This window comes from Oncorhynchus tshawytscha, linkage group LG18, assembly GCF_018296145.1.
Source record: "Oncorhynchus tshawytscha isolate Ot180627B linkage group LG18, Otsh_v2.0, whole genome shotgun sequence".
Lineage (NCBI taxonomy): Eukaryota > Metazoa > Chordata > Actinopteri > Salmoniformes > Salmonidae > Oncorhynchus > Oncorhynchus tshawytscha.
Window position 1 is genome coordinate 12,228,453 of NC_056446.1, and position 23,534 is coordinate 12,251,986.

General features: G+C 41.9%; 1 protein-coding gene across 3 annotated transcripts; it reads right to left on the reverse strand.

Moving 5' to 3' along the window:
• Positions 1-780: 780 nt before the first annotated feature.
• Positions 781-23,153, reverse strand: LOC112217513 (mitogen-activated protein kinase kinase kinase 7-like). Of its 3 annotated transcripts, none has more exons than XM_042300659.1 (17): positions 22,372-23,144; positions 21,651-21,761; positions 21,468-21,533; positions 21,287-21,332; positions 19,668-19,806; positions 18,662-18,786; positions 17,151-17,279; positions 16,521-16,651; positions 16,190-16,271; positions 15,812-15,930; positions 15,383-15,530; positions 9,913-9,993; positions 7,427-7,494; positions 6,429-6,531; positions 5,769-5,830; positions 5,164-5,279; positions 781-3,205 (listed from the first exon to the last, which is right to left on the reverse strand). In XM_042300659.1, exons 1-17 carry the CDS (start codon positions 22,450-22,452, stop codon positions 3,025-3,027), a joined length of 1,788 nt encoding a protein of 595 aa, XP_042156593.1. In that variant the 5' UTR covers positions 22,453-23,144; the 3' UTR covers positions 781-3,024. The 3 variants fall into 3 exon arrangements, with proteins under 3 accessions (XP_042156593.1, XP_024233604.2, XP_042156594.1); XM_042300660.1 differs by having other exon boundaries at positions 3,069-3,205; positions 5,769-5,952; positions 22,372-23,153; XM_024377836.2 differs by lacking the exon at positions 9,913-9,993 and having other exon boundaries at positions 22,372-23,143.
• Between the last annotated feature and the right edge of the window lie 381 nt (positions 23,154-23,534).

A 23,534-nucleotide genomic window follows, 5' to 3' on the forward strand; every position in this document is an offset into this window, starting at 1 on the left:
GTAGACCATACATTCTCACACACACAAAAAAATATATAAAACATGTTAAAAAATACTATTTCTCAATGTTAAAGTTTATTTCATGATGCCTCCCTCCCAGGCACATACAGTGCCTTCAGAAAGTATTCATACCCCTAGACCTTTTCCACATTTTGTTACATTATAGTCTCAGCAAATACTCCATAATGAAAGTGAAAACAGGTTTTTAGAAAAAAGAAACGTAAGTATTCAGACCCTTTGCCAAGAGACTCGAAATTGAGTTCAGGTGCATCCTGTTTCCATTGATCATCCTTGAGATGTCCTTCAACCTGTAGTAACTTCAATTGATTGGACATGATTTGGAAAGGCACACACACTTGTCTATATATAAAAAGGTCCCACAGTTGACAGTGTATGTCAGAGAAAAAAACCAAGCCATGAGGTCGAAGGAATTGTCCGTAGGACCTCAGACTGGGGAGAAGGTTCACCTTCCAACAAGACAAAAACCCTAAGCACACATCCATGACAATGCAGGAGTGGCTTCGGGACAAGTCTCTGAATGTCCTTGAGTGGCCTAGCCAGAGCCCGGACTTGAACCCAATCTAATATCTCTGGAGAGAACTGAAAATAGCTGTGCAGCAATGCTCCACATCCAACTTGACAGAGCTTGAGAAGATCTACAAATAAGAATTGGAGAAACTCCAAATACAGGTGTGCCAAGCTTGTAGCGTCATACCCAAGACTCAAGGCTGTAATCGCTGCCAAAGTTGCTTCAACAAAGTACTGAGTAAAGGGTCTGAATACTTATGTAAAATGTGATTTCAGTTTATTTAATACATTTGCAAAAATGTCTAAAATCCGGTGTTTTGCTTTGCCACTAGGGGGTATTGTGTGTAGATATTTAATTAATTTTAGAATAAGACTGTAACCTAACAAAATGTGAAAATGTCAAGGGGTCTGAATACTTTCTGAAGGCACTGTACCTGTTCCCAATAGTTCTTAAACATTTTATATACAGTAATGGTTAATAAAATGATAGTGAATATAACTTTAAGAAAAGGGAAAAATTAGGGATATAACTGCAGCAAATGAACCCTTACACAATTTCACCTGTCACCTCCCTTGTAAACCATCATAATATATACTTTGAAGTACAAGACCCAAACGGTTAGTTACATGTAAATCAGTAAAACCAGAGGATTGTGCAAAACATTTGAAGGACTGTAGCAGCAACAGCAGGTCTGGTCAAATGAAACGGCAAGACAACATTTCAAAGTAAGATCAATTCTCATTGTAAGTTTAGATCTCTAAATCAACTTTCTTCTTGCACGGATACTTAAAGCTACTGGGATTCATTCTATTAATTGGGAAATGCAGTGACAGATAATGATTTCTTTTGCAGTCTATTGACATCATTCATTTGACCAGACAATCAGCCTCCTGGTAAACCATTGGCATAATATACAATTCTCCCTCAAAACAAAAGTCATACCATTCTCACTGACTGACTGTCCATTACATTCAAATGAGGCGCAAGTGAACCCCACAATAAAGGAACGAAAAACAAGTCAAATACTTTCAAATCTAGCAATCAAATTCTAAGGCAACATGTGAACTAAAAACATATAGGCGAGGGATAGGCCTCTTGTACATCTCTGCATTCCCATACCAGATAAAAGTATCATCTCTAACACCAAAATGGATAGGAAAAAAACAAAAGGAAACAAAATTAAGTCATGATAAACATGTTGCACTTTGAACCTCGTACATAGTTTATTTCAATTAAACAGGTTGAGAAAAGAAGTCTTGTCGTCTTTGCTTGTGTTTTTTGTGGTTGTTGAAAGCAGACTATATTTAATCTCTGTTTGAGGCCCGACCCATGTTTCTATCCAGGTACTTGTGACAAGCCAAGTCCTTCCTTTTTTATCAAAGACATCATGGATGTGCAAGGCATATCTAAAATACATCCCCCGGTAAAATAAATAGAACATACATTAAATACTTTCAGATAGGTTGTGGTGGATCTCTTTTGTAAGGGGTTGAGCTCACCTAAAAAAAAAATTAAAAAAAGTGGCTATTTTTGCATTAAAGGGTAACAAAACAACACTTAGAGATCAAAGATTAGTCAAATAGATTCTGGTCATAATTCATTAAAACACCAACTTCTGCACATAATTCACACTTTTTGTCTAGACCGTCTTTGTTTTTCACATTCTCGAGGACACATGGCCATTGGCCAGTTAGGACAGGTCAGGGTAAAACTAACCAATGGGAGGACTGGACTGTGGGAGGAGGGGTGGACACACACTGACCAGGCAGCCCAGGGGAGGGTCCGAGGGGCCCTGAGAGCAATAGAGACAAACATATTTCACACCCCTCACTGGCCTCCCTCCCTCTCCAATCAGGCTCAGCAAATACTGTACTCACATACTTCAAGACGCAGCAGCAGTAGTTACTGTACTACGCTCACACACCTCAAGAAGCATCACATCCTGACTAAAAGGATGGCTGACAATTGAGGCCTAGAAGCCCATCGCTCGGTCCCGTGTGTTCACTGAACCCAGAGCAGGCAATTTAGGACTCCAGCTCTTTATGGGCAGAGAGAGCAGATGCATGCTGATTGTTTTGGCCTGCTATCAAAGAATATACTGTAAAGATGTGCAAGAGATATTACATAACAGCTTGATTGAGTGCACATCTAATATTCCGTTCCATGTTATCAGCAGGGTGTGTCAATAACGCAACATGCAGGTACACAGTAAAACACAGGTCTCTTTACAGTACAAGGTAAAACAAGATCCACTCACTGGAACCTACAGGGTGAAGGCGTGGGCACCTAGGTTGAGATCATAGTTGTAATGGGGCAGAGGGAGGAGGAGAGAGATAGTGTCAATTATTTTGCAGGTAGGGTCTGGGTTTCAGACTAGACTACAGGTGACCCAGGAAAAAGCAGAGGCAGGGGAGGAGAACAGGGGATATGACATGGGGACAGTTTGTTTGTGTGTCTCTGCAGCACGAGCCAGGTGGCGGCCAGCTTGTGGCCCATCACGAGGTGCCCTGTCTCTTCTGTTGCTGAGCACGGATCAGTTCCAGCTGCTTTTTGCACTTCTGGTAGTAGGTGGACAGAGACTTGTTCTCCTCCAGTAGCTTCTTGTGCTCCTGGACCAGGCGGGACGTGTTCTGCTGGTCCTTCTCGTCTCGGTCCAGTTCATCGATCAACTCTTTCCTGGAGATATAAATTGGTTTTATTTACACATACAAATATAACTGCCGTAATGGTGGACTTGAGCAGTTTACAATGTGGAAAACTGAATTGCAGTGCAGCAGCTAACATCAGTTAACAAGAACTAAAAAGAGAAGCACATTGCAAAAGAGAAAAAAGGTCAAATGCAAACAGAAAGAACAATACATTTTTATTTATTATAATATTGCACACACACAAAAATAAAATTCAACATGTAAAAGTGCTGTTCCCATGTTTAATGAGCTGAAATGAAAGATCCAACAAATGTTCCATAGGCACAAAAAAATAGTATTTATTTCAAATTGTGCAGACATGTATTTACATCCCTGTTAGTGAGCGTTTCTCCTTTGCAAAGATAACCCATCCATCTGACAGGTGTGACATATCAAAAAGCTGATTAAACAGCATGATCATTACAAAGGTGCACCTTGTGCTGGGGACAATAAAAGGCCACTCTAAAATGTGCAGTTTTGTCACACAACACAATGCCACAGATGTCTCAAATGTTGAGGGAGTGCGCCATTGGCATGCTGAATGGCTACCAGAGCTGTTGCCTGATAACTGAATGTTCATTTCTCTACCATAAGCAGACTCCAACATAATTTTTGAGAATTTGGCAGTACTGTACATCCAACCGGCCTCACAACCACAGACCACGTGTAACCACGCCAGCCCAGGACCTCCACATCCGGCTTCTTTACCTGCGGGATCGTTGAGACCAGCCACCCGGACAGCTGATGATACTGAGAAGTATTTCTGTCTTTAATAAAGCCTTTTTTCTTATTCTGATTGGCTGGGCCAGGCTCCCCCAGTGGGTGGGCCTAGCTCCATCCATGGCTGCGCTCCTGTCAAGTCATGTGAAATCCATAGATTAGGGCCTAAGTAATTTATTAAATGTACTTTCCCTTAGGGCCTTAAGGCCAAATGCAGCCGTTTTTGTCTAAATATCAAATAATTTCTGGTTAACAAGTACCTTACTGTGATTGTTTATTTGTTACAATTTTCATTTAAAACAAATATAGTTTCTCAGCAAAGCGCACTTTCTCACGCAAGAATTTAACTCAGCACCGTCAGAGTACTCTGATTGGAGAGAAAACTAGCCGTTATTGGCAGAGAGGTCTGGAACTCTTTCTATTTGTATATTTACCACATGGTGATGTCACCGGGCAGGTTAAAACTAAATCCCACCAAAACAGGCTGAAATATCAGCTCTTACACTAAAAAGGGCATGATGATCATTTTCACCATATCACAGTATTATTTGCATCTCATCGTGTGGAAATGTATATAAGACAGAAACATCACGCTTTTGACTACACTGGGCCTTTATTCCGATAATTGTGAATTACTCAGCTGTGCTTGAACAGGGGCACTTCACAATAAGCACAACAGAGGCTGGAGAGAGATGCAAAGGAGCACCAAAGCATCGGATAGCCCGTGTGAGAAAAACGCTGACTCCACAAACACGGTAGTTTCCTTGCTAAAGTCATCGTCTAGAAATATGAGCCGAGCTCTTTAGCCAAACACAGCCAGTTGTTCCACTGCGCTTGACTTCCACAGCATAAGAAGGCCTGCCTGCCTTGGATTTGTCATCGAAATTCAGTAATTGCCTTTGGTTGGCCTTCTGCATAGTCATACGCCCAAGTCTAAATACGTGCTACACATGCGATGGAGGTGCTTGTTATGTTAATCACAAGACAGCCCACCCCTTAAAATGGGAGATGTTTTTTTTATCACATCAAAAATATGTGTCTGGCCACATTCAGCAGGGCTTACAATACATGAGTTAATTACATTAGACACTGCAGTACCACATCAGTCCCCTTAAAAAAAATTAAAAAAACACAGAATGAACAAATAGCATATTATCGCAGCACTTTGGTAGTGGCTGAACGCTTGCCCTACAAGATAGAGAGGTAGAGTAAGGGTTCACTACTCACCTTCTCTGGATCAGTAAGGCGATTTCTGTCTGCACTTTCAGGTAGTCCTGGGCCATTTTACAGTGCTGCTCAAACACGGCCATGGACTCTTTGGAGTTTGGGCAAGGAGCGAGGGGCTGAAAATAAACCATGCATGTTGTCATTAATTGATCTAGGGAGCTTATAGCCAGTTAGAAATACATTTTGCAACACATCTATCAGCTCTCAGAACCGTCTGAGCTTTTAAAAATACACAACATGGCTCACCACCGTAGCCGGTGGGTATTTATAAAGACATTCCGCTTTTGGGATAGCATCATTTTCTCATTGTGACAACAGAAGTAATCCCTGCACTAATTGAGTTAATACAGTCAATTTGCAGTGTCCTTGAAAACATCGTTGAGAGGGAAAACCTCAACATTTGAAATCAAACACAAAATAGAGCAATCGACAAAAGAAAAATAATCAAAGAGTTTGTCAAATGGCCAATCGCGAGGCCAAGTTTGACAGGTCACACAAACACTTGAATGGGATGGGAGTGGGATCAAGCTGTTTTGTGGCACAAAATAATGCTTAACATTCGCAGGACGGGGTCGGGGGAGGTCCGGTATGAAATGGAACCCTACCTGCAACTGGTGGTCCAGAGTGAGATATGCCATGGGAATGGAGTTGTCTGAGCCGTTGGTATCTGGGCAGGAGAGAGCAAGACTTGTGTTTGTTTTTGGTCTGACAGTGACACCAGCACAGGCCCAGGCGGTGCAAGATGAGTCGACTGGGCAGGCACACAGTTATCAATAGACACCAGAAGTCCTTCAACAGAAATAGACCTGTGTCAGTGTCCCCGCCCCTCTCAGGCTCCGTGTGACAGCGCCTTAAATCATTGATGAGGATTACGTAATGTCTGCAGAACCTGCTCAAGTGATTTACGCCCCCATCCACAATGACATTGATGCCATTACAGCACTCAGGGTTGTGAGAGGGTGACACAACCAACACGAGATGCTGACTTCATTCAATCAAACTGGTTCTAAACGCCAACCTTCACTTTTTCGTCTCTCAACAGGACAAAGGGAATGGGATACAATGTCTTTGGATCTTACATTTAGCAACAAGTTGAGCACCAGCATCAATATAGGATAATACAGTAAGGAACATGGGCAGTATGAGTGAATTTGCTCATCAAATTATTATTCGTACATGTACCAAACTCCTTCCATCTCCATCTGTAGAAGCAGCTGTAGACAGTGAGATGAGCATGTTTGAGTGACAGAGGTAGACTACTATACCTGTGGGGTCATCGGGAGAGAAGCTGTACCCTCGGCTGCTGGTCTTATCAGGCGGCACCATCCTCACACTGGGACTGGAGGACCTGCTGCTGTTCCTACTCCCCTGTAACAGGACCATAACACAGTCAATCACTCATACAGCCCCTGAAACAGGCCAACAACACTGTAAATCACTCACACAGCCAATCATAGAAGAAATGGCCCTTTTGTTTTTGTCCATGGCACATACAACATCTGACACTCAAGCAAAGTCAACAATGACTACGGCAACAGAAACCCACATGAAAATCCTGAGCCTGTTTTACTGGGGTAAAACAATGCATAGTTTGTTAAGTAAAAAGTGTCAAGTATAAAGGGTGAAAAACACGGTCTAAAGTCTGTCAGTGGTTATGTACACACTTCCGCAAGAGAGAAACACGGAAGAAAATCAGAGGAACCACAATCTCTGTCACACTATTGGGAATTCATAAAGATATTCTTTCTTAATTCACAAAAAGGTATAAGAACACAAAAATAAACAAACCCGGGTCCAAAGTCTAGTTTCTTACTAAACTCAGTGAACTTCGCTACTGCATAGCTCTGCACAGGGAGAGGTGTGCCTTTTAACAAAATATACTGTAGAAATCAACGTTTAGGAATGCAAGGACGTAGGGTCTTATTTGAAGGTTGTCCGTAGGGGGCGGGGGGGGAGACAATGTTCTTTCTACACCTGGAATATCTCGATCTTCTCAAAAGTGACATATCAAACAGTATTCTCCATCACATCCTGTAGCATTTCCCCCCCATGGGACACATTGTTTGACCGAGCATGTATCAAATCCTCCGAGAGCAAGCAAAACATGATAGGCGTGATCAGTCAAAATGCAAAACAATCCAAAGAAGGGAGAGAAGATACTATACCACTCTGAAAAGGAAAACAAATGAAAGGCTTCTGAAAGGCTTCTTGTACGGTGCTACACTCGACAACCCAGGCCCTGTTCTACTGCAGAGCATCTTACCTGGCTGGACTCTGTGCCGATCCCCGGGAGGTCCTGTACAGATCTACGCCTCTGCGCCTCACAGGAGGCTGTGGAAAGGATGGATCGAAAGGGAGAGATAGAGAAGAAATGGAGAGGGGGGCATGAGCAAGACCCAGAGACAGTTCCAGGGGACTTGTCTGTTGTCTGTGGTGAGGGATGAGGGGGTCCGATCCACAGAGCCAGGACAGCTGCACAGATTTAACCCCGACTCCCTGGCCTGTCAACATGTGCTATGGCATGGCCATGAAATGACCATAGAGCAGCAGTTATCACCCCCCAACCTTTACACTAACACGGCACAACACACGCGCAGACAAACACCACCACTGCCATAACCCCATTGCAGACCACACCTACTGTACCACATGAATAGGTAAGCCTCACTGTGTCACGTGTTTGTGCAGATCTGTTTGTTTGGGTTGGTGGGGCTGGTGATGGGGAACTAGGCTATTTCAGGGCTCACAGCACATTGCAGGGTCTCAGACAAGACAAGCAGGCCTGGCCCTGTCCTTTAGTCTTCCTCATTAATCCCCAGCCAAGGTAAATCTGAGGTTGGCTCTGACCTGCCTGGCATCTTCAGAATAACAGGAGAAATTCCAGCCATCTGGCAGTTGAAGATATTATTAGTTCCATCTCTGCCGGAGAACTTTGAACAATGTCTTCAGAGTCACGTCTTACTGTTGGAATATGGAGCTGCTGGAAATGATCTGACAATGAGAGCATTGTGGTCTTTTTACCCTCCGCACACTCCTTGCTGTCAATCTCAGAGACCCATACAATACCACTTGAACTACTGCAATGTGGGAAACAATAATTGTAACCATTAAAATATTAGATTTGGGACAATTGAAGTCATTTGAAATACTTGCCAACACCTGAAATATCAGGATTTTTATATATAAAAACAACAACTATGGAACCGAACATCTAAAACTACCAGGAATGTAGGTTTGTGAAATGTGGCACTACAGGGAACAGAGATGGGGGCAATTACCCTCTGTCTATTTTCTGGTACAGTAGGTCTAAGTACTGGTCTAATGGTCTTACCATTTTAACTCTACCTTTCCAAAGTAGGATATATCTATAGCACAACACGTTTAAACCAATAGACACACAGGCAGAGACACAAAGGCGGAGACACTGTCACTGCAGTGATTGTTGCTCTAGAGCCTATACATCAAGAATAAGGTCCTGTTATTGTCGTGTCGTGTGTAAAAAATAATACTTTGCGACTAGAGACATTTTAAGTTCCAGCTTACTACGATACAAAACTGACGACATTTGAATTAGAATGCCAATCCAAAACGTCAACAAACTAAAAAAAAAAATCAAGTAACGCTTCGTACTAATTGAGCTACTAAATAGAGACTGGTGTCAAATGAACTGTAGGAATGAGTGACACCCAGGTGTGCCACATACAGTGATAACACCCCTGTCATACCTTTAATATCCCCTTACGTCAGCCCTCTCCCTTAGTCACTCGGTTTAATTAACTACTCATTCAACATGTCTTACAGCTCCTACTTCCTAAATAGAAAAGGCCTGCGATATCCAGTGCTGCTGTCCCCATTTCTTTCATCCTTATATCGGATGGTAATAATAGCTGTGTGACCCACAATGTGAGGGAAATTAATCAAAATGACTTTTACAAAGTTAATGGATGTAAAGAAGCAAAAAAAAAAAAAAAGATATATATTCGCAGAGCTTTTAACAGACGTCCTCTACGCATGAGAGACAAGGGCGAGCTGAGAGGGGACGAGCTGAGAGGGGAGCTAGCAACCAAGCCAACTGATTTACTCCCTCCTTGCCTGCAGTAAAACCAGAATGACATCTGAGAGACAAACAGGACCATGAGTTATGCATCTTATCATCACACCAATTTCACCCCCCCCTCCGATTGCAAATATGCTGATTAGAAAACCGGTCTGTGCCCCTAAATCAAGAGTCTATTCTATTAGTTTTGCACCAGGCTAACTCAAGTCTGGATTCATCCATGAATCTGGATTAGATAGATTAAAAGACGGATCTATGTGAATTGAAATGGCTCCATCAGCACCTTGTGACTAGAGGGTGAAACCACAATAAGGCCGCCACCATGTTAACTCATGCCCCTTTTAAACATCTTGTCAAAACCACAAAGACAAGAGAGGAAAGAGAACTCTGTGTTACTCCAGGTTTATCATCATTCATAAAATAATGACTTATTTAGATTGGGGAATATATATATATGTTTTAATCTCCCCATATTTCAATTCAAACAGAAAATGCAAAGACAAAGTATAAGGTGTTTGGCCAGTTGGCCACTACAGGAGCCAGTGACCCTTGTAGCCTGTGATACCTGGAGTAACAGACACTACAGGAACAGCAGTGTTAGAGCCCAGAGCAAACAGAGGAACCCGCTGATTCAGTTCAGTCAAGCCAGCTACACCCAGGGCACCAGGTAGCCTGGTGGTCCGCACTGGTACCTGTGAAGACGATCTTGGGAACGTCCAGAATGGTGCCAAATGACGCCGTTTTACGGTGGCCTCGTTTATACTGGGGACGTGCTGCAACAGATACACATACACACACAGCTGGCGTACACATGCATGCAGACAAAGAGAGGGCCCAGAGCTGGAGCATACATGTCGGACGGTGCCCTCTCCCCCTACCTCCTCTCTGGACTCTACTGGCATGCAGAGCACAAAAGTACATGCACATTGCACGGGAAGCATGCGTCCTGTGGTTAGTCGATTGGTTCGACATCACAGTGCTAGCGATGCGGATTTAGGCCCGGCATGAGAAGTCTCAGCACAGACATGTTAGGCATTCAGCTACACGTAGCAAGCAGTTTGAATGTACTAATAGGAATATTTACTATGAATCCACTTAGAAAAGATGATCAAATCATATAGATGGCTCTGAAGATTGTAATATAAATATAGAACATTTGATTTATACACAGTAACTACAGCATAATTGATTTAACTATTGAAGAGCTTTGAGGATATACAGATTAAAGATAAATACATGATTATTATTCATATGATATACCATTGACAACAATAACACATGGAACGTTGAAAATAATTGACATCGCAAAAACATTCTCAAAAGAAAGCATGAGGGAAAACCCTGACAAGAGACTTAATTATAGCTTTTTCATGCCAAACAGTATTTGACTGCCTCCAAAGCTTAACATTTAAACATGACAGGGCTGATGATGAATACAAGACCTCCTCTCAGCCGCCAATCTGTGTGAGGGAGGGGAGATGATTGGCACCAGTGCCGAGGGGCATATGGAGGCGCTTATATGAGGGGTGAGGCATGCAGTTTGACGGGGAGAGGGAGACATGATAGTCGCTTCTAACGGCATAGACATTTCTCCATCTCTCGTATTGGGATGAATCCCACTTCAGTAGCTGATGTAAGATTACTGTATGTATGCATGTATCTATCGAGCTCTTACAGAATGCCATGGGCAGTTTATGTAAAACATTTGCATATTCATATGTACATCTCTGAGGACTATATCGTTGGCTGGCCTACTTCAATGTTACAGAATCTGTATCTCCATCAGTGTTGGGGTCGTAATTAAAATGTTTTTAATATATTACCCATTACATCTTTTAACAATAACATATTACTTGACTTATTACTCCCTGGGGGAAAGTAATTAGTTCCACTACTTGCTATATTACTTTTGCATTACACCCTCAAAACGTTGTGTGTCCTCACTCAATGTAAACAATGTCAACGTTACGTAGGCCTAAAGCACGGTCTAAGGCACTGCACCTCAGTGCAAGAGGCGTCACTATAGTCACTGGTTCAAATCCAGGCTGTATCACATCTTGGCCGTGATTGGGAGTCCAACAGGGCAGCGCACAATTGGCCCAGCATCGTCCAGGGTAAGCCATCATTGTAAATAAGAATTTGTTCTTAACTGGCTTGCCTAGTTAAATAAAGGTGACTTTTTTTTTAAAGTTAAAAAGTAGCCCAATAATGACAGATTCTACTGTCGATAAGGGCAGCATTTCCTCAACTACATACCCAGCTACAAGTTTGTTGAGCTCTCCATGGGTTACAGCGTGTCCTCCAGAACGATTCAAATCAAGTCTTGGTTGTTTGGATGAGATAGGCCTAAAGCAGGGATCGTCAACTAATTTCATCCAAATTTTTCTTGAGGGGACGGTCGAGAGGTCGGAACATAATTACAATTAACTGTAGACTGCAAACTAACCGCAAGAAGCCCAAACATATAAAATATTTGACTAAAACAATAATTTCAAACCATGCTTACATTTGTATACGATCACGTCTCTCTATTATCCGTGGGAATACTTGTGAACAGATAAATCTTTTAAAAATATTTTTTTATAACTTGATGACACAGACACACACCCACACAGTACCAGTCAAAAGTTTAGACACACCTACTCATTCAAGGGTTTTTCTTTATTTTACCATTTCCGACATTGTAGAATAATAGTGAGGACATCAAAACTATGGAACCATCAAAACACATATGGAATCATGTAGTAACCAAAAAGGTGTTAAACAAATCTAAATATATTTTATATTTGAAATTCTTCAAAGTAGCCACCCTTTGCCTTGATGACAGCTTTGCACACTCTTGGCATTCTCTCAACCAGCTTCATGAGGTACTCACCTGGAATGCAGGTTAACAGGTGTGCCCTGTTAAAAAGTTAATTTGTGGAATTTCTTTCCTTCTTAATGCATTTGAGCCAATCAGTTGTGTTGTGACATGGTAGGTGTGGTATACAGAAGATAACCCTATTTGGTAAAATAGACCAAATCCATATTATGGCAAGAACAGCTCAAATAAGCAAAGAGAAACGACAGTCCATCAATTACTTTAGGACATGAAGGTCAGTCCATCCAGAAAAGTTGCAGTCGGAAAAACCATCAAGCGGTATGATGACTGGCTCTCATGAGGACCACCACAGGAAAGGAAGACCCAGAGTTACCTCTGCTGCAGAGGATAAATTCATTAGAGTTACCAGGCTCAGTAATTGCAGCCCAAATAAACGCTTCACAGAGTTCAAGTAAGAGGCACATCTCAACATCAACTGTTCAGAGGAGACTGTGTGATTCAGGCCTTTGTGGTCAAATTGCTGCAAAGAAACCATTACTAAATGTCACAAATAAGAAGAGACTTGCTTGGGCCAAGAAGCACAAGCAATGTCTTTGTGAGGAGCAGAGTAGGTGAACAGATTATCTCCACATCTGTGGTTCCCACCGTGATGCATGAAGGAGGTAGCGTGATGGTGCTTTGCTGGGGACAATGTCGGTGATTTATTTAGAATTTAAGGCACACTTAACCCGCATGGCTACCAAAGCATCCTGCAATGATACCGTCATCCCATCTGGTTTGTGCAGTGTAAGGGCTATTTGACCAAAAGGAAAGTGATGGATGACCTGGCCTCCACAATCACCCGACCTCAACCCAATTGAGATGGTTTGGGATGAGTTGGACCGCAGAGTGTAGGAAAAACAGCCGACAAGTGCTCAGCATATGTGGGAACTCCTTCAAGACGGTTGGAAAAGCATACCAGGTGAAGCTGGTTGAGAGAATGCCAAGAGTGTGCAAAGCTGTCATTATGGCAAAGGATGGTTACTTTGAAGAATCTCTGACATTTGTTTAACACGTTTTTGGTTACTACATGATTCCATGTGTTATTTTGTAGTTTTGATGTCTCCACTGTTGTTCTACAATGTAGGAAATAGTAAAAATAAAGAAAAAAACCTTGAATGAGTAGGCGTGTCCAAACTTTTGACTGGTACTGAGCAAGTGCCTTCAGAAAGTATTCATACCCCTTGACCTAATCCACATTGTTGCGTTACAGCCTGAATTCAATATTTTTTTTCTGACCCATCCACACACACAATACCTCATAATGAACAAAAATGAAAATGTTTAGAAATTTTAGCAAATGTATTGAAAAGGAAATACAGAATTCTCATTTACATAAGTATTCACAACCCTTTGCTATGAAACTCCAAATTGAGCTCAGTTGCATCCAATATCCTTTGATTATCCTTGAGATGTCACTAGAACTTGATTGGAGTCCACCTGTGGCCAATTCAATTGTTTGGACATGATTTGAAAGGAAACACACTTGTCTAGATAAGGTCCCACAGTTGACAGTGTCAAAGCAGAAAGTCCAAGGAACTGGCCGTTGATCTCCGAGATAGAATTGTGACGAGGCATATATCTGGGGAGGGGTACACAACTATTTCTAGAGTGTTGAAATTTTCTACCCAGACTCTGCCTAGAGCTGGCCGTCTGACCAGACTGAGAAACCAGGCTAGGACATTGTCAATGACCACTCTGACAGAACTGCAGAGTTCCTTAGCTGAGAGAAAATGCCAGAAGGACATCAGTCTCTTCAGCACTTCACCAATCTGGGCTTTATGGGAGAGTGGCCAGACGGAAGCTATTGTTGTGAAAAAGGCACATGACAGCATGCCTGGAGTTTGCAAAAAGGCACGTGAAAGACTCAGAGTATAAGGCAAAAGATGTGGTTTGATGAGACAAAATTTGGACTATTTGGCCAGAATGCAAAGCACAGCTCATCACCCATCTAACACCATCCCTACCTTGAAGCATGGTGTTGGCAGCATCATGCTATGGGGATGCTTTTCAGCAGCAGGTACTGGGAGACTGGTAAGTATAGAGGGAACAATTAATGGAGCTAAATACAGGCAAATCCTTGATGAGAACCTGCTTCAGAGTGCAAACAACCTTAGACTCGGGCGAAGATTTACATTTCAACAGGACAATGACCCAAAGCATACATCCCTTTGGCTGTATGCGAAAGTCCCTGAGTGGCCCAGCCAAAGCCCAGACATGAATCCCATTGAAAATCTGTGCAAAGACTTGAAGATTGTTGTTCACCGCCCCTCCCCATTGAGAAAATATACAAGGAAGAGAATCTCCAAATTCAGATGTGCTAAGCTGATAGATATACTGATGACAACTCAAAGCTATAATCCCCGCCAAAGGTGATTCTCTACAAAGTGTCGACTCAGGAGTATGAAAACTTACAATGTGTAAATGAGATATTTCCGTATTTAATTAGCAACAATTTTAATTCTAAAAACACGTTTTCACTTTGCCATTATGGGGTAGTGTGTGTAAAAATCTGTTTAATCCATTTGAAATCAGGCTGCAACACAACAAAATGTGGAATCAGCCAAGTGGTATGATTTATTTTATATATATATATATATTTTATTTCATTTATTTTAGCTCAGAAAACTCTAGGCCAAATAAAACCAGGGCTGCCAGTTGGGGAACACTGGACGACAGTAATCTTCAGCAGCAGTGGTCAGGTCTCGGGGGGTCTTCCACTAAGAGTTTTGTGTTGGCGTGTTGCCTTTGCAGGTGCTTCAAGAGATTGGACGTCGTGTTTCTAGCAGTGGAGACGTGTGTTTCTCGCTTGGGCCCGGCTGACATTTTACAGTTATATTTTGTCATTTGTCATTTTGTCCTACCAAATCAAAGTAATGGGCACACTACCACGCTGAGAAAGTCAATGTCTTAGATGCTTCTGCCATTTTTCATCTCCCTCACTAAAACAGTTATTAAAAGTGTGTGTATAAACAGGAACTTGGTGAGAAGACAAATTCATTATATTTTTATATTACGCCAAGAAGGAATAAAATCACTCATATTTATGAGGATCAATAACTGTAATAGGAAGGGAATAAAGTAAATACCCATTTATTTGATCAGTAACTGTAATATTATTCAAATTGGAACGGTAACTCCGTTATATTAATCATTACCGCAAAATTTTACATTGTTACCCGCAAAACCGATCTCCATACTCTACAGCAGTGTGTGGGGTGTGTTACGAAAATATGTAGACCTATACCTGTCCTCTTGCATAATCCATTGTGGGGTATGTAGGTTGTAGATCCTGACGTTACCTGCAGGAGCGAAAGGCACCCTGTGCTCCAGCTCTGACAGGTCTGCGCTCATTCTTTTGCTCTCGGAGGCCACCAGGCTGTGGGTTCGCCCCGACAGGCTCTCAACACTGCCCCCTCTGGACAGAGGCAGGCTCCGCAATGGGTCTCCCTGGAGAGCACAGACAAAACAGATACTGTTGGGCTACTGTACATTTGACTAATATTCACTTAGGTCACCAAATTATGGGCTAGAGTAATGATGGTTACTTCAAAATGACCATGATTACTTTCATACGAGGCTTGTGTAAATCGTTTAGTTTACATCAACACAAATGTAATTGCCTTAATTTGTCTACCTTTTCTTTCTAGTCACTTGACAAAGTAAATTGTTCCAGTTTAATTGTTGTGGTAGAAATGGCTAGCAATGTACAGTACAGCTTGCCGCCTTACCTTTGGCCTGAACTGATGTGCAAACTGAGGTTTGATCTTGATTGTGTCGTTGCTCCCCTGAGAGTCCACATGCTCCATGTTTGTGTCACTCTTGCTGCTAGTGCAATCCACATAGGAACCTATAATACCCAATGGAGAGGTAGTGAGACAACGGAGATATTGGCACATTACGTCAATGATGTGTCATGAAGGTAAAACTATAGTGCAGGTAATAAAAACTTCCATCATTTCAAGGACATAGATTTCTATTTATTTATTTAACCTTTAATTGTAGCAGGGAGTCGTATTGAGACCAAGGTCTCTTTTGCAAGGGAGCCCTGCATCTCAATAATAACTCAATCAGCAGCATAGGAGCAACAACATTACTCAGTAAAATACCTGCGCTGGAGGCCGAGTTACTCTGTCCTTCATCTGAATACTGGTAAGGGTATTGCAAGGGTTCATCAGATCCTGGGAAGCACTGGAAAAGAGGTTGACAGAGAATGTAAGAGTGCCATTACCAACACTGACCGGTAGATAAGCAGTCTGAGAACAGGACACCACGGAAAGAGTCCTGCATGCATCCAGGGTTAGTGTCGGCATAGAATTAAAAAGAACCCTGGAATGGACATTGTGGCGGTCAATGAATGCAGGATGGCCATCTTGGCCAAGCAATCTTTCATTTAATGCATCTCTAGGAGTATGAGTGTGTGTCTAGGAGGGTCTTTACCCTCATAAGATGGGTCATGATCTTGACTATCTCCTCCATGGAGGGCCTCTGGGAGGGGTCTTTGGACCAGCAGCGGGTCATCAGGCTCTCGATGGGCTTGGGAAGGCTCTTGATAAGCGGTGGCCGGGTGCCTGAACACCATCAACACAAACAGATAAGGACACATTAGATCAATATTCATCTCTACGAATACAAACAAACACAAAACAGTCACAGTAAAACGTATGGAAACTCAAATCTGTTAACATGAGGACGTTCCAGAAAGTTCATTGCAGTACAAAACACGAAGAACACTTGCAAATGACAGCCCCTGCTGTGGAGGCTCTGCTAACGTGTCAGAGAAACGGGCGCAGCAGCAGTGTCGTGGCCCCAGGTGTGCTCCTGCTCTCAGACAGTCAGTGTTTCGTTTGCATTCTGCGCCATCACTCTGTGTGTGACGGAAGAAACCGCGGGGAGCGCCTCACAGGCGAGTGTCTTTTAATTGCTCTTCATCGTCAGCCTCGTAACTCATTTAATCTCTCAGCAGGTCTCACTGGGGACCTGGCTCTGAAACACCAGGGTGATTGACATGTCAGCACCACCATGAACGAATTCACCTCCCCAACCTCCATCCCCACCACTTGGACTCACCGTTGTGCACCGCCCACATGATGCGGAAGGCCGGCCCACCGATCTCGTCAAAGGGCTTCCGACGCGTGATCACCTCCCAGAGAATGATTCCCCAGCTGAACACATCACACTTCTCACTGTAATTGCTGCCTGAAAGCACAGAGGAGAGAAAGAGCTCCACTCAGGGCCTTTCAGATGGGGGAAAAAAATGATGGGCTTGACATAGCTCTGATTGACTGATGAAAGGTAATTCTCTGAGGCACAGTTAAGTGAGGAGTGTTGAGGGAGGGGATGTTTATGGGAAAGCACAGGAAGCCTTTATTTGGTCTGCACCTTTAGACCACAAATGCGATGAAAATAAGGAGGCAATTTTACTTCAGGGCTTCTCCGGAGATGCATAATTACTGTGGCCATTACTGCGGAATTAAACTGCTCTTCACACACATGTTATGGCCTGTGTCCCAAATGGCACTCTATTCCCTATTTAGTGCACTATTTCTGACCAGGGCTCTGGACAAAAGTAGTGCGCTATATAAGAAATAGTGTCATTTGGGACTCAGACTTAAAGTTGATGTGCTGCTTGGGCCTTTTGAAAACATTTCTCCCTGTGATGCAAATTAGCTTTAAGGAGGTCATTCTGGGGGCAAATGTGAGGTGCTTAATTGCATGGAGTCATGTTACTCCCTCAACAAACAAGATAATGACTACCTCATTTGTGTTTCCTCCTGACCGCCTCGATGTGTTTTGTAAAACAAAGTACATTAGGCGACCACCCGAGAGCATAGACTCAAACGCTACATTCTCCCAAGGATGAAACCTTTCCTTCCATTCCAGTTTTTTCCCCAAGGATTTTTTTCCAGCAGCGGTGGCAAAGTTAGCATAGAGACAAAATGTTGCTGTTTAAAAGCTAGTTTCCTGCAATTCTACACCTTTTGCCATGGCTTATGCTATCCGAGTGACTCAAACATAACAAAATCAATGGGAATTTTAGATTCTCCCTGACTGTCTTGGTTTTTAATTGGTGGTTCTTAAAGATGATCTTATTTTTAAAATATATAGCGCCATTTTTCTACATACTTTATATCTGATTTAAGTCGTTTAATTTAACAGTGAAACACTGCATTCACCTAAAAGTCTGTGTTCAGTAATCATGCATACCACTCAAGATATGAATGACTGTAAATTAAGAAAATACTAACAAAAGTTGGATAAAAATCCTGCTTTGAGAAATGCCGTCTACGTGTTTGCTGTGCCTTCCAGTGATCAAGTGAGTGACAAATCGAAAGTGGAGCACTATTACAATTAATGAGCACTTCCACCATTAGACATGAGCTCTACTATAAAACACTCTGGTCTTAACAGTAGTATCACTTAAACGCCGACTATCAATGAACTCTAGGTGAACGCAGTCGTGAAAGGCTACACCTGTTTAGATAGAAAGCCCTTGTTCTCAGATGTGTGCTAAGACAAAGGCCGGACAGACATCTCTTTTTACATGTGTTTCAAAAGCTCCCCATGCAGCTCATGCTTGCCTTCAAACACCTCAGGTGCCATCCAAGCTGCACTTCCCTTGTTGTTGGTCATGTGGGTCTGAATGTCGCACGCTGTCCCAAAGTCACATATTTTCAGCACGGTGCCACCGGCAACAAGGAGCAGGCTGAAACAAACAGGGAAACAAAGATCTACTCAAATGCTAGACGTGAACTTCAGCGCTTGGTGACGTGTGAGACTACGTGAGGGTAACTACCAGAGGCTGCTGAGGTCCTACTGGGTTACAAACGCTTCAAAAATCCACTTTTGATTCAAGGTAAACATTTCGAATCATAAAAAACTCTGAAAAAGGAAATACATCAAGTAAGATTCTTACTTTTAAACATACAAGGGGGGAGAAGTCAAATCCCCTACAGAAAATAACTACAACCACACAAACATTCTGGCAGCACCCAATGTGTAACACAAAGGACGTGAAGGTTAGGTTAACAGCACTCTGTGGCAGCAACCCAAATAGCACCCTATTAACTACATATGAGTCCTGGTCAAAAGCAGTGTTCTATAAAGGGAATAGGGTGCCATTTGGGATGTAGCCTGTGAGTTCAGCCAGTGGTCGACAGGACTGACCCATTTCTTCCCAGCGAGTAAATTCTGGACAGGTTTCTAGGAAATGGACCAGCTGGTCATTCCCACAGTGCCCTGCCACTGCCAGGGACTTTTCCCCCCGTCAGATCCCAATAAATAACCTCTGGACCCGGTACAGCTACTCTAAGCAATTCAGTCAGAGGCATACTATGAAAACACTAAGGCCTCACTACTGAAGCCAGATAAAAAAATAAACAAACATTGGTCTATCATAACAGAGGACTAGAGGATGAAAAAAGCTATGCTCTTTTGGTTTAAAAAGTCAGATAACACATTTCACGCTATTGCATAGTATAACATAGGCTACAACACACAACTAACAAATGAAACCTTGAGTGGCGGCCACTTTATGGGCAGTGAAACAAGAGACAACAGAGAGTGAGGAGGTGGGGAGGAGCATACTTGGGTGGTTTGAGGTCCCTGTGAATGAGAGCCTTTGGTTTCATGCCATGGAGATAGGCGACCCCTTGGGAACACTGAAAACACCAGCTCATGGCATGGGGGGCAGTGTAACATGGGAGAGGTTCAGCACCATGCAGAACTGTGGACAGAGAACAGTGTCACTACCACATAGAGCTCCAAATAAACACAGAACACATGCACCACACACATCTCCACAGAGACCTCGAAACCAATGCAAACACTCATCCACAAAACCAGTGGTGGAAAAAGTACCCAATTGTCATACTTGAGTAAAAGTAAATAGAAAATGACTCAGGTGAGTGAATCACACAGTAAAATAATACTTGAGTAAAAGTCTAAAAACATTTGGGTTTTAAATATACTTCATTATTAAAAGTAAATGTAATTGCTAAAATATACTTAAGTATCAAAAGTAAAAAAATATATAAAATTGGATGTCACATGTGCCGAATACAACAGGTCAACTTATAGACTTGACCATGAAACGCTTACTTGCAAGCCCTTAACCAACAATGCAGTTCAAGAAATAGTTAAAATAATAAATTTACTAAATTATCACAAGTAAAAAAATAAATAAAAAAGTAACAATAAAATAACAATAACGAGGCTATATACTGGGGTTACCGGTACAAGGTCAATGTGTGGGGGTACAGGTTAGTCGAGGTAATTTGTACATGTAGATATGGGTAAAGTGACTATGCATAGATAATAAACAGCAGTGTAAAAACCAGAAGGGACAGGTTTCCTTATTTCGTTTTTTTACTGATAGCCAGGGGCACAATCCAACACTCAGACATCATTTACAAACAAATCATTTGTGTTCAGTGAGTCCGCCAGATCAGAGGCAGTAGTGTTAGTAATGTTCTCTCGATAAGTGCGTGAGTTTGACCATTTTCCTATCACCATTCAAAATGTTATGAGTACTTTTGGGTGTCAGGGAAATATATGGATTAAAAAGTACATTATTTTCTTTAGGAATGTAATGGAGTAAAATTAAATGTAGTCAAAAATATAAATAGTAAAGATACCCCAAAAACTAATGAAGTAGTACTTTAAATAATTTTTACTTAAGTACTTTACACCACTGCAAAGAACACACTCTTACAAAGAGTGTGATACAAAGAGTTAAGAGTGTAGGTATACACCATTCAAATACACAAATAACCACCGAATAACATCAAAGTTATAGTTTCAAATATTCAAAGTTTTGACAACCACAACTAAGAACGTCAACTTGAATGATCCTAAAATATTACTTTGATAGAGATTCAGAGGGATAACAGGAGACAAGGGGGTGAAGTGCTTGTGCAGGTAAAGGGCCATTTACACTTCCTAACTCTGATACTCCACTTGCAGTTCACTGTGCAAGGACTGGCCAATGTGATAGTGGTCTATTTAAGGAATCATGCCAATAGTGGGCATATTAAGATAATAGTTTGCATGTGGGTATTGGAGTTAATGACACATTGACTGCAATATTTCCACTTGTTTGGTATGTCATGGCATGTGTTGGTTGCACTAATTTGCAAGCCATGTCAATTGCCAAGTCTACTGTGGTAGTGCAGAAGGCCATTCTACATAATCGCCCAGAGACCCACCATTGTACAGGGACCCCCCTTCAGCATATTCCATCACCAGGCAGACCTAGGCGGGAAAATTAGCATTAGGCAAGAATAACAGAAGGCTAACAATGTACTGTTCTAAGGTATTTACAACAACAACTGGCAAAACCATAGGCTACAACACACTGAAAATTGGAGTGTTCAAAAGCTAACTTACTGGATTATTGCATGAGCCATACAGCTTCACAATGTTGGGGTGATTCACACGTGAAAGTTGCCGCAGCTAGGGAGGGGAGAGAAGGCAACACAATCAAGATTGGTTTCCTTTAGTTGTAATAAACAGCATTGTCACCACTTTGCAGAACATCTCTACTTGTAGCCCAGTATAATAGGACAGTACCTCAACTATGAATGCTTTCCTTTCAGATTCACTCTCGATTGTCTTGATTGCGACGTCTTTGCCTTTCCATTTGGCCTTGCAGACAACACCAAAAGCGCCTCTCCCCACAACCTGAAAGAGAAGAGGTAGACAACATAAGCAAAGTGTGTTGGATGCATTGTTATTAATCCCTTATAATCATGACAATCCTAAATCCACTTTCCACCTGGATATATTAGGCCTAGCTAACACTATAGTTATTTTTTTTGTGGGCAAGTTCCATTACACAATCCAGCATATCAATCACAGTATGTGCGCAGTCAACATCTGCTGATGGAGAGGGGTCTTATGTCTATGTGGAGGGCCCACCTGTGGGGAACTGCAACTAACTCGCTACATAATCAAAACATGCACTGCCAAATCGATTTGGAACATAGGTAGCTAGCTAACTGACCATTCTGTATCATGTCTATGGCTTGGGCAAAATTATTGATGAATGGCATAGCTATAGTGACATAGTTAATGGTCATGTTTAATTACCAAACTTTTCAAAACCAGAATAAACAAACATTCCTTGCATGGTAGAACTAGCGAGTATGACGATTGAGATAAAGCATTGAGGCAACTTCAACGTCAGGACCCGGTTTTAATGTATATGGTCATGCCACTCACATAAGAGGATGACCCCACACGTGCCAATCAAATGGAATGTTGTTGATATATAGCTTTTTTAGCTACTTACCTCCTCAACTTCAATATCCACATAATCTATTTCTTCAAAGGGATATCCAGGTGGAGTTTCGAGTATATCGGCGGAAGACATTGCTAACTAGCTAACTAACGTTACTCATTAACACCAATATGTTCTAAAATCAAATAAATAAATAGCTAAAACATGCATAACACGCGCACTCGAAGAAACAGCAAAAAAATAATATTGCATAACTTGCCAAGACACTGGCGCACCTAACGCAGAAATAAATCAACTTTAAAAACGAGCTCATACACTGTGTTAGCTGGCTAGATAGCCAGCTCAGTACAATCATACACAGCCAGCTGGTAGCTAACTGAGCAAGCTACTGTAGCTAGTTAACTAGCTAAGGCAGTTTACTAACGTTACCTAAAAAGTCGACGATTGACTAACTAGTTAGCGAACAATTTGAATATATACATTTTCAATTGCCATATCATGTACGCCAACGACGTTTTTTGACTAAAGTCATTCAGAAAGTTAGCTAGCTATACATGACACTAGGCCGCTTTCTGGCCTGGTATGCCAATCCGTCGCCGCGGTAGACTGAGGTGCACCCCACCGGTACTAGTGGCTCCAGACATTGGGTGATTGATTTCCTCAACATTTAAAACTCAAGAGAATCGATTTGACTCGCGGACATAACTTTAAAATGACGACTCTGAGACTTCTTACATTATATACTTTTGTTTCCCCCCCCCCCGTATTTGTTGCACGCAGCAGCTCCAGGAAGTTTGCTACCTTAATTATGACCCACCAGTTTTATTCCCCGAATGGCATGCAGATGAAACTTCGCAAATAGTGTTACTATAATAAAAAGGATGCGAGTTTTATTAACATTATTACAATAGATGCATGCACAAGTGTGTGCCTCTTGTATAAGTATATGTCTCTTACATGTTAATAATATACATACAGTTGTAAAACGCAAATGACAGCTGTGATTTACTGCCTGAATGGAAACGCTGTTAGAGTGACACAGGTATAATGCAATGCTACTAATTTTAGTGTTTCAAAACGAAATTGTAAATTTATCAAATGGCGCATCAATCATGATCCATCAATCAGAGTTTGTCTGGTACTCTGGACAAAATACAATTCAGTTGTTGCCCATATAATGTGGATTAAATCCAGGGGCGCAGTTTTGGTTTTAG